General features: G+C 43.3%; 1 protein-coding gene across 2 annotated transcripts in view; it reads left to right on the top strand.

Moving 5' to 3' along the window:
• Positions 1-12,106, top strand: part of RHBDL3 (rhomboid like 3) — a 531,476-nt gene that overhangs the window by 407,354 nt on the left and 112,016 nt on the right. For both annotated transcript variants that reach the window (XM_085617225.1, XM_085617226.1), the window contains one exon: positions 4,825-4,973. In XM_085617225.1, coding sequence (XP_085473351.1) covers positions 4,825-4,973 — 149 coding nt within the window. The remainder of the gene's footprint in view (positions 1-4,824; positions 4,974-12,106) is intronic.

The following is a 12,106-nucleotide window of genomic DNA, read 5'->3' on the forward strand; positions in this document are numbered from 1 at the left end:
TTTCTGAGCTCTGTGTTATTACATACAGATACATAACACAACAACTGACATACACCTAAAACCAGTCAGGACTATCGGCTTGGTCAATGGTTGTTAGCTGTTTTAAGAACTGCGTAGCTCCTTGACACACATTTTTTCCCGAATCACGATTGGGACTGGAATACACAAATCATTGCTCTGTGGGTTTTACAGCGAGGTCAACGGTTGGATGGCCATATATTCTGAACATCTTTTTGACCCACTGACAGGCTCTGTGAGAAACTCGCACTGCCTTCAGCTTCAACTCCAGAGCTCTTATTCGTGGCCTGTTGTAAACATCTGACGGCAATTCAGTTCAAAGTATGCACTATACAAGAGTAATATGCTACACGAAAAACAATGCAGAAACATAACACCCTGCAAATAGCTAGCATTCTTAGGGAATGCAAGATTGAGCAAAACATGAAATATGAACAGGAACTAAATCGTTGGCATAGATTATCCCAACTTATTTTTCACTCCTTCAGAAATTGATCACTGTTTTTGCCAGTAATTACATACATGAATACAGGGCCCAATAGAGACCTGTTTCAATGTCAGTTTTTAATAGCTACCGTACCTGAGACCTGGAGGCTGGGTAGGCCCTAAATCGGAATGACCGGGACAGTGCCTTGGGTGAAAAGAGAATTTGGTGTTTGTTGTGGGAGGGGGGGGGGGCGTTGCGATGTGACGGCAGGAGGTGTGAGGAAAATGGGAGAAGGGTAGGGGGGTTGATAGGATGCTAACAGTTATGTGAAGGTAAAGTAAGGTCACAATTTAGCCCAAGTGGGATGGACAAGCTGCTGTATGCATGACATTAAGCCAGGCAGCTCCCTGCTGCACCCCTCGTAATATTGGCGCCCTGGGTCTGGGCCCAGCTCACCCATGCCCAAGGCTGGCCCTGCCTGGAGGGACCCAGCCCACTTAAAGCCCTGGAGATAGGAGAGTAACCAGCAGTGCTTCATTTGTGAAAGCAAGAGTGCTGGCGCCCGAAGCATTGTTCACAGGCCGACAGCCAGAGCAATTGAACGTCGGCATGCTGAATACCATGCCGGTAATCTTTAATCCATTACCAAACACTCCCTGCCCCTTTTTCTTGTTCTTGCAGGTTCCTCCTTTCTGTTTGTGACGGTTTGCCATCTTTGTTTTTCCTCTGTCCTTTCGATCTGTGTGTTTTTCCCCATCTTGCACTCACTCAGTAAATAAATCATATGGAAATATAAGTACCGGTCCCCAAAAATAAGTTCATGCACCCCACCGGCAACCATTGGGTCAAATTAAGCCCTGGAAATAAGGAGCTAATATTCAGTAGTCATAGGCCGAAGAGGTGGGTCTTCAGACCAACCTGAAACTCTAGGAAGTCTTTCTCATGTTTTACATGTTGACATAGCAGAGCGAAATGTCCCAATCATTAAGAAATCTACTCCTGATTCTTTTGCTGAGCAAAAGGCAAATAAAAAGGGTGGCCTGGGTGGAATTAAGCTAGATTGGACATTGCTTAGTAGGCTGTCAGTCACCAAGTGTGCAGAGAGTTGTGTGGTAACTGTAGTTTCCATACTCTTTTGTAGCACACAGTATGCCAGAGAGGTGTTAGTTATTGGACAAAATTTGAAGCTCTGTATTTGTATGTTTTTCAGGAGAGACCTGATGATCGCACGTTTTAGTTTTTGGGTGGTTTCCAACATGGGTATCAATTTTGTTGATAAGGGGACACATACAGAGAGGCGTAGACTGTCAACCTTCACATTACAGGTGTCTCGGGGGTGGAGGGGTGTTTCAGGGATGTCATTTATCATATCATATTGTGTTGTTGGGCTCAAGGACTGGGATTGGCGCATCTGAGGCAACATTTGCTCTTATTGAGCCTTTTTGTTCTGCGAAAAGAAAATATTAAGTTTTTGAAGCTTTTTATGGAAGATGAGGGAGTCAGTGGGGCCAGTTTTGGGGGTCACAGACTTTATTGCAAACACATGACAGTTTTTAGTAGAGTTGCCTACATCCTTTATGCATGGAAATGAGGCTTGTTTGCCCTGGTGTAGCAGTGAATTAGATCTCCTATTAGATTTTATTTTAAGATGTTTGCTAGAGGCCTGCTCAGCAAGAACAAGAGTTCCCACTTTCTGGATGGACCATTGACATTGATGGTTGGTGCCAGAGGGGGATCCTCTTTGGATGGTCGAGCCTGTGCAACAGTGTCTGGTTGGATTTCTTTCCTGTTTCTGACCCTGTTCTTGCTCCACTCCCCAATGGGTATGCCAGAGCATAAGGCCTGCTGTAACATCGGTAATTGTGTGTTGGGCAAAGTCAAGGATATTGCAGGTAGAGTTGGGAGATCATATATTAATGCCTATAGTTTGTTAACATATAATCAGAGGACTCATGGAATGCCCCATACTGAACAACACTCCAAGGTTGCGTACCGTTTACAGTGGCATATACGTGGCCCCATACAGCGGGCCCTTGGATTTCCTTACGTTATGTTCAAGATTGGTATATGATAGCTGCCCCTGCTCCTCTAACGTCTCGCTTTTTCTAATGTAATATAAATAGTTTGACTAGAAGAGGACCACTAAGTCAAGCAGATGTCAGTGAGAGCCATGAGGTGATGAGTTGAGGAGATTTCAGACTCAAATGTAGGGAGGATCTATAATGGCAGGTCTGGCGATGACACAAATATTCACAAAGGTTTTTTTTCGGCGTTAATCTAAGGTGCATCAATTAACTATAGTTCCTGGGTCTCCACATGTATACGGTCCTGTGATAACTTGTTGTAAGGCAGTGGGCTCTGATGCAGTAGAGCTGCCACTGCTTTGGGTATGGCCTTGCTGCTGAGATGGTTGATATCTCTTTCCGGAAGACTAGGACATATTGGGAATTCAGTGCTGGTCCTCCCACAGCAGCAGAGTCTTTGTACGCTGCCGTTCCTTGCCGTATAATTTAGTTAACTCTGCCCCCTAATTTCGTCCATCTCTCCTGCATAATACCATTTGTCCTGGCTATTAAAGTACTTTCCAGCTTTTCGTAGGAGCTTTTTACACTTTAGGAATGAAAGAGCACAGCCATGAATTGAAATATTCATTGAATCCCAGAACCATTCCTCTAGTGTGCTCATTAGAAACCAAAATCGCGTGAGAGACCAGACATTTAGGGGGATATTCTCAAGAACGTATGATAATTATAGCAAAATTAGCCTAACGCAACTTTGCATGTCGCAGTCTATCATGGGAAAATAACGCCGTGTTAACGGTGTATTCTCAACCCGGCGGCACCATGCTATAGTCTCACGATAACGCGCCAAATGAACGCGTTAAAATTAACACGATGCCAAAAAATGCGAAACACGAACGTGAAAAACGTTGCGATGCCCCAAATCGCAATAAAAATCAGCGCTAACCAGCGACAGGCCTGCAATTCCCACGCGTCATGCGGGAAAATGCACAATAAAAGCAAAACAAAAAAAGGCAAAAATAAATAAACTGCGTAGCACCATGGATGCACCCAGACCGGGTGCAGAGGACAACGTGAACCCCACAAGCCCCACAGACGACCAGCAAGGAACCTCGGGGTCGGGGAAGGCCAAGGAGACCACACGGACACACTTAGATGGCTGCATTGTCGGGCTTCGTGGGCTGGGACCGCATCGGCATATCCACGCTTGGGGATGTGGTGCAGGGTGTAACATTAAAGTCCTTCCAGTGTCTGCGGGGAGAGTTCAGCATGCCCTCATCGTAGTTTCTCAAGTATCTACAGTTCCGGCACGCAATCACTCCATATTTGGAGGGCGTAGATGAAATAGCCGAGTTTAACCCACTGGAAGACAGGGTCTTTATGGGGGACCTCCGGGAGCGCAAGATTTCTCGAATATATCAAGCCTTGGTCATTCATGGGGCCCCAACCCTGCAGACTTTTAGAGACCGGTGGGTGGAGGACGTAGGCCCATTGGATGACACAGACTGGATGGAGGCACTGGCACAGGGTATATTATACTAGGCAGCGACTTTGGCGGGCGGGCCTGATCGCCTCCCCGGAGTGTCTCCGCTGTGGACATGGGGAGGGGGATTTCCTCCATACGGTGTGGTCTTGTCAGGGCCTCTCCCGCTTTTGGAGGGGGGTCCTTGAGTGCCTTGCGGAGGTGTTGGGGTGGGACATACCATCGGATCCTAGGTTGGTTCTTCTCCATGTGATGGACGCCGTTGGGGGTAACATATATAAGAGGCATTTGTTGTTATTAGGTCTGACTCTGGCTAAAAGAGATGTGGCCCGGGCATGGAAGGCACCGGCTGCCCCTTCAATCAATGTATAGAAGAGGGGTCTGGACTTTAACATGGGTCTAGAGCTGCCGGTGTTTAAGGCTAGGGGGCGCCCCCGCAAACACTATAAAATCTGGAAGCGCTGGGCTGACCACAGGGGGATATTTCTGGAGCCGCCGGCGGTTGGGCGGGACGAACAGCGGGTGTGAGTGGTCTGTGGTGGAAGGTCCCCCGAGCGAAGCAATGCAGACGGTGGGTCAGCTGGGAGAATGGAGGGCGAGCACTATATTTCATTGCCAGCCATGGGTAGGTTAGCGGTCGGGGAATGGGCCCCGGGGTTGGGGGGAGTTTCAGATTCCGCGGGGCTATATTTGGTTTGAAATGCCCTGCATTATTTTAAACAAAAAAATACCAGTAGAATTGAGTTGAATAATAATAGCTACTGGGCTTTACATTGTTTCGAAATTACAAGCTTGTGTCAATGATTCTGTTATTAAAACAAGTAAGTGTGTGCCACATACCTGATTAATGACCCGTCCCTTCACCTGTTTTCCAGATTGCCTTCTTTGTTTATTACGGTCTGGTGCTCGACCGGTTTGTTCTGCAAGTCACCCATCCCTTATATCTGAAGAACCCTCTGGTTTACCACCCACAGCTGCGGGCGCAGGCATGGAGATACCTCAGCTACGCGCTCATGCACGCGGGGTGAGTAGAGTGCCTGACCTGAAGATGGCCGAATGAGCTTTCTGTGTGCTCTTTGAACGGTCTTGCAAGTAGTACTCTTAATGAATGTTTACAATTAGATGCATTTGGAAGAATTTGAATGAAACTATACTTGGAAAGAAAGTCAGCATTTTTTTCTCAGAGCCTGTTCAAATTGATGTGTTAGTACATTGTGCCCAGATACAAAACGTATGCCCTTCGAAAATGAACAGAACCGGTCATTGTCCTGGTAGCCTGTGTTCTATGATACAATTTAGAGCCTGGTTAAAACCTCAGTGCTAATTCCATTTCAGGTGCAAACACCCACATTGGGCGGTATTTGCCCATAAGCTAATTCCCAACTTTGTCTAGCTCATTTTTCTTTACCAGCAGATTTTCAGGATTAAAAACCTGGCAAAAAATCTTGCTGCAAATAATATAAAATTTCAATATGGGCATAATGGATTGCATGAAGGCGTGCAAATAGGAACAACCGTGCGTATTCCTTGATGCCCAAATCAAAATTTTCAGCAATTTGCCAAAAAGGTTCTGAGCAGCGGGTTTGCCTGCTGAAAACATGTGGGCAAATAAAACACTTGATAGTTTGTACCTGAAACAGACTCCGCACCAAGGTTATAATCAGGTCTGTTTATAGTGAGGATTCTTGGCATATGGCTGCTGCTTCAAGTTAGGTCAGCGTTATATCAAAATACCTATAAAAAAAGAAAGAAAAAAAAGCATCAGCATAGCCGTTAGGTCTGGCTTTAAATTGATCACGCATGTAAACTCAGGGATTTACAAATGCTTTGTATGCATAAATTCTGTTTAGCATATTAAAGCCAGACCTATTGGCCATTCTAGTGCTGGGGTAAAAGTATCCGGAAGGGATTTATTTCTGTATAAAATGCATTTAGAAGCTAAAGAATTAAACGGGACACAGTGTAATGATTGAAAGCATTTTTCAGATGTGGAATACTCCATTAAGCATGCCAATAAAAGCATTTCCTATAATGGGGAAACCTACACCAAACTGTCCATAGCATGAGGGGAGACACTCCACTTTCTGTATATTTGAAGAATTGGTAACAATCGGTCTTATAGACAGCTGTATTGCCAAGCCACACCTAATAATGCACGAGGGCTCTACCACATACATGCAGTCTGGGAAAAGATCCAGTACTCCCAAGGCTCTACTTTCTGAAGCTGCCTGATTCAATTATTCAAAGCTTTCCCGAGGCTCAGGAAAGGACCGAAAGCTTACCTGTTCCTGAATGTTTCCGAGCCCAGCACACCCTGTGCTGTGTGCACGGTGGGAAAGAAAAATCCTGCAATTTCATGTGGAAAATCCTAAATGCAGTGGAAGGTTCATTGACTGAATTTCTCCCACCAGTCTAGCCAGTGAATTTGAGTTGATTGGTCATGGGAAAAAGAAGTAGGCAGGAATGGATAGTTCTCCATGTAGTCAAGAAATGCTACACCCTTTGAGCAAGCCTTCTGTTGATTTGACTCTACAATATGGATGGTAAGGTGGAGGAAACTCAGGTGGTGGATTGTCCTCTAGATTCAGCATTTTCCTTTGGAAATTGAAGGATTTTCGATTGCCATCAAAGCTGTAACGATAAAGTGAGACTGCCTTTAGAATAGCCTCCACCATAATCCAACCCTGGTAAAACACAGCGACAAAACTACTTTAGGAGCAGAATGGTTTGCTATCATAGCTTATCCAGGGGTGGCCAACATATCTCCGGCCAACGTATGTCCAGGATGGCCAGACTCAGGACAGATATTCAGGATATTCTTTGACTATATTAAAGCAATCCATCTTGAACCATTTTCTGTACATTTCTTATGTTGGTATTATGAAAACGTGCTATGGATCTTGTTCTTTACCTTAATACTTTTGATCCTCAGAAAGGAGGAGTGATAATTCTCCATAGATAAGAGAAGGATTTATTGAAGTTAACAAAGTACAACAAATTAGGGGAAAACATGCAGGTTAGGTACTCAGAATCCCAGGGAAGGTTTGCATGAGAGGTGGTTGGGGGCTCATCTCCAAAAATCTCAAACTTATGATAGCTTGCTGGGCACATGAGCCCAATGGTGATTCTACCTCAGAGCTTGGATCAGGTATGACACTCATGGTCTCAGTCGGCATTTCTGCCCAAGATTACTACAGCATTGGTTCTTCACAGGCTAAGTAAGCCAAGACTATAACTGCATAGCCATTGAAGTTTGTATGGCACCATCTTTGCTTACCCTTTCTTAAGCAATTATACTACTAGATTTTCGAAACTGTATTGTTGAGGCAGATTCTAGGCTTTGTGAGTCAAAAAACAATTGTTCAAAAGCAAAAATAATTTTTGTTCCCAAGATCTCAGAACCATGGAAATAGGTTTGTATTAAAGTCTACCAAAATACATAGCTCTATAACCTGTGCTTCCACACTGTGCTATAAAAATGAACATCTACTGAACAACGCAATTCTGTGTCACCCTGCTCTGCTAGAATGCAAACATTAAAAAAACATCCTGAAGCTGATATACTGCAAAATATGTGGTGCAATTTGCTATTCGCAGACATCTTATGGTTTGGGCAAAGGTGGACTTCATTGCTTAATACTGTCCCCATTGCATTGCCTTGGACCTGGGACAGAAGATGCCAGAGATAGAAGCGTGCAATAGTTCATTTGATGTTGGAGCTATTTTAGGAGATGTGTCATTAGTGAGAGGAATGGTTTTCCCTGTGTTTTAGGTTGTCTGTCATTCAAGTGTCTTTTCATATGTGGAAACTCAGAGAGAACATTTTCTGAGCCAGAACCCTCTGTGGCCTGTTACATCCTCCCCAAAAGGGCAGGCAGACAGTATGGAGTCTGTGGTGAACAATATACCTGAAAAAGATTGTAAAATGAGAATTTGATAAACACCTAAGTTACTGGGGGAATACGTTTCTTTTTGGTCTGACCTAAAGACAACTTTCTTGTGAGAGCACTCTCATGTATTAATTCTTAAATACATAACTATATACATACTAACAGAACTACATGCATACTTACATAAGGGGCGTTGGGTCAGGCCTCTTCATTCATTGGTCTGTTAATTTGTCATTAACATTTTGCTTCCACCCACCACTTGATACAGTAATATATCAGTCCACTTCAGCCATTGGCTCTCTTGCATTGCATCTGCCCAAAACGTGGTGCACTTAAGTGAGGGGACTGTGTGTCAATAGGGTTACCACTTTCATCCCATTCAGGACCCTCCAGGTTATGGGTCCTGGACCTTTGTGTTGTAATCTTGTTATGCTTCTTTGAACTATTTAGACTAACACACCTAAATTCAGTGATTTGTAGATGATAAGTGTCCATAACGACCTGGAGTGAGGTCTTCACCCTACAGGCCAGTCTATACTTTAATTTGTAATTTTTTTTATTTATTAATATTTTTAGTTACATTTTTTAAATTTCTGTTGTATGTGCTTGTAAAAAACGTCACACTTATTAAAGTCAGACTTTGTTTGCCAGTGCTTGTATTTGTAAATAAGACAGCGTTATGGTAGCACACTGTTTTCCAGTATAATTAATACTTCATTCAGAGTAACATCATGTTCTTTCTTACTGTTACCAAATACCAATACACCGTCTGGGGAGTCAGTGAAGTTATTACAAATGATTCATGACCCTCCGAAAAACAACAGATGTAGACACTAAACCAAAAGGCATTTGTCAATTTTTATAAGCCTCTTCTAGTGTGATGAATAATGTTAACACGTTTTAGTCTTTATGTAAAGCCACCTGGTGGTATGCTGACAATAAGCCTACAGGAATGAATACTCTAGCACCCTTGAATGTCAATAGCATTTACCCAGTGTTCTCAAGGGATGGCGGTCGACCCACATACACCTATTTAAGTTGCACACATTTACATAAAGTCTCATTTTTCCTTGTACTTTTTGGGCTAGAACAAGGGGGAACAACCACTCTAAAATTATATAACTTTTATTACCCCATCCTCACATAATTTGCTTAACTCCTTTATTGCCCTGATTGACAAAGCCACATTTCTGAACTTGTCTACTTTAGGGCATGTCTCCTTCTTTCAGTATAATACACAATTTCTTTCCTCCCACTCTTCAGTCATTACTAACTAACTCCTGAACAGGACGATTAAGATCTAGGGTAATCATTAACTCCTTTTGTTGGAGCCAACCCAACAAACACGACCTTTATTTGACCATATACATTTTGGTGAAAACCCTCTTCTCCTTCAATTTCAGTGATGAATTAAAATAACCGAGAACGTCAATAGGGTTATCTCCATAACAATTCCACCAGATATAAGTTCGAAATATTGTCTGGTTGTTAAATTTGCTCAGTTGATCGCCATTTATGAAGATATATACTGCGCTTGTATCTGCCATCATGCTTACATCAACCTCACCAAATCTTCATGGTGCAGAACAACCATAATTTCGGAATTCCCCCACTGGTAATACGTCAACTATGAACGTTTCTGAAGATTCCTCCTTATTGGCCTAACATATGTCCTCTCATTTGGCCATTTCCCCGTACAAACGTTGGCCTAATGCCACTTTCCTTTGCGTTACTTGCAAATCTGCCCCAAATCTGGAAATGTTCTTTCAGTCGCCAGAGGACTCTTGAACCCGCCCATATAGCATGTACACTCTCTGTTACCACTGCTCTTTCGTTCTTAGGCCTCTCATCATCTCTATTATTCTGTATTGACTTGTTAGTACTCTTTGTAACATGACTGAATTCTCGACTATCCCCTTGACCTACTCCTACTAAAGCTAACTCTTTTATACCCTCGTAACAAGCTTCAAATTATAAAGCATTTTTATGGCATTAACTAGAGTTACATTCTTAGTAATTAATAACTTCTCTTGTAACTTGAGATTGTTGGTTTTTTGGACCATTTGATCTTTTTCTCGTCATGGAAAGACCTATAATTTCATAAAGAAGGGAGTAATCGCAAGCCAGTTACATAATTGTCAGTTGTTTCACCAGGACCCTTTCCTCGCCCCAGAAATGTGAGTGAGAAATGTGAGTGCCTGAGGAACCCATCACCGGAGGCCAGTATTTACATAATGGGGAGGGGGCAAGCGGCACTCCTCCCCGAGCTTGAGGAGTGCTAAAAACAAAAAGGTCGCTCCCACCCACACCCAGGAAAGGTGTCAACTGGGGAGCCAGCAGGGTCTGCAGGAGCATTGGGACCCCCCCTCAAGGCCCCCAACTTTAAAAAAAATGTGGGAGCCCTGGGTGGGCACCCAAATATATATGTATATATCTATATATATATATACACATACACACACATATATATATAAGAAGACGAAATTAACAATAAATGAGCGGCAGGAGTCGTTCGTTTATTATTCACTGCTCCAGAGAAAGAGTGCCACATAATGCCCTTGCAAGGGCTTTTTAGTTATGCCCCTATAATGGGCAGGGCACCACCAACTATTTTTTTAATGTTGTGTGAGGCTGCCAGGAAAGCAGCAGCCCCTCAGAAATATTGTTTTAATAGTCTCCTGGGTCACTGATAATTTTTTGACTATAAACAAAAGGTCTTGTTTTATATATGCGGATGTGCTGATCGCTTGATAAAGGCCATAGGTCCACTTTTTATATTTTGGTGTTCTGAGACTTTATCAAAGTGAGTAGGCCTGCTTAAAATGACACCCTATATCACCAGCTGCCAATCCCACGCATGCGCGCTGTGGGCTGTAGTGCGCCCCCCTGAGAGAGGGGGTGTTGGACGCAGGGCCCAGCCACAGGCCATGCTGTGCACCCAACCCCATGCCGCACATTCCCAAAGGCACTGACCTGGGGGTTGGAGGTAGGGTAACCAACCCGGCCGGGCGAAGGAGACGGGGGTTGGGAACCAGCAGGGGGTTGGGCATAGGGCCTGGTTGCAGATGATAGACATCTTATTTTACGTTAAAAAAACGTCTAAATTCATTGAAAAAAACATGGGTTAAATGTATTTTATGGGTTAGGAATTGTAATTATTTCTTAGTTGAATTTTGTTTTTAAATCTTAAAAATTTACTGAAAAAAACAAAAGATAAGGGGACATTATAGTTAGCTGAAAATGTCACCTAAAACATACGGCTTTAAACTAACAAAACCACTGAAACTCTCCAGTTATAGTTTTCTTAAGTTAACTATAACTTGTACCCTAAAGTAAGTATAAGTCACACCCTTACCATACACTGCTAATTACGTCACATATTGCATCACTCTTGATATGTTCTATGACATCATTGATAACATCACTACAACATCTGAAATTACATCATTGATGACAAGACTGTGCATGGCAGGGTCTGAGCAAACAGTCGCCACGGGTTCTCTGTCTAGGGAGGCAGGCTATCCTTTAGATAGTTATAACTGTAATGACGTGACGAAAAGTAGAGAAGGAGGCAAATATGTTTGTATAACAGTGAGCCGATCCCCCAAAAACTTTTCAAGTTACGTTTTTGCATCAGGTTGAGTTCTGTGGAAGCATTTGTGTCTTTACTGTGAAGACTGCCTAGGACTCAAGACATGCAACTCTACGTCTATGCTGTGTGTCATCACGCCTTAAATGACCATTTGCGAGCTTGTTCATAATGTGGCCGCGCTCTTCTGGGTCGTTATTGCCCCAGGGGTATGATATCACGTTTGTTCTCCACCAGGGGATCATCATCGTTCCACATTCTGCCATTATTCCGCAAAAAAGATTAGAAAAATGAGCGCAGTACCACAGCGGGAGATCTGTCCCTGAGCCAGTTAACTCAAAGAGGCATACCTAATGTTCATTAGTCTTGTATTTAAATGCTGTTCGCACTCTTTAACTGACTGTTGTATGTAAAGCCTTAACACACAACAATCTCATTGATTCGGCAAGGGGAAATTGAAGAAAGCCTTCACTCTACCGTGGGAATATGAAATGATATTTAACGCCCACAGGCCCTCTGAAAACAATTTATCGAAAGAGAGGGTGGGTGAAGGTGGTTCCTCCATGTGGATATTGAGAGTGGCTGCCAAATATTTATTTATTGTATTGATTTGTAAATCGCTGGATTGTGGCATGCCGCCACTTTGTAGAGCAAAAACATTTATTAGGAAGGATTCTC

The sequence above is a fragment of the Triturus cristatus genome, chromosome 7, assembly GCF_964204655.1.
Source record: "Triturus cristatus chromosome 7, aTriCri1.1, whole genome shotgun sequence".
NCBI classification, from domain to species: Eukaryota; Metazoa; Chordata; class Amphibia; order Caudata; family Salamandridae; genus Triturus; species Triturus cristatus.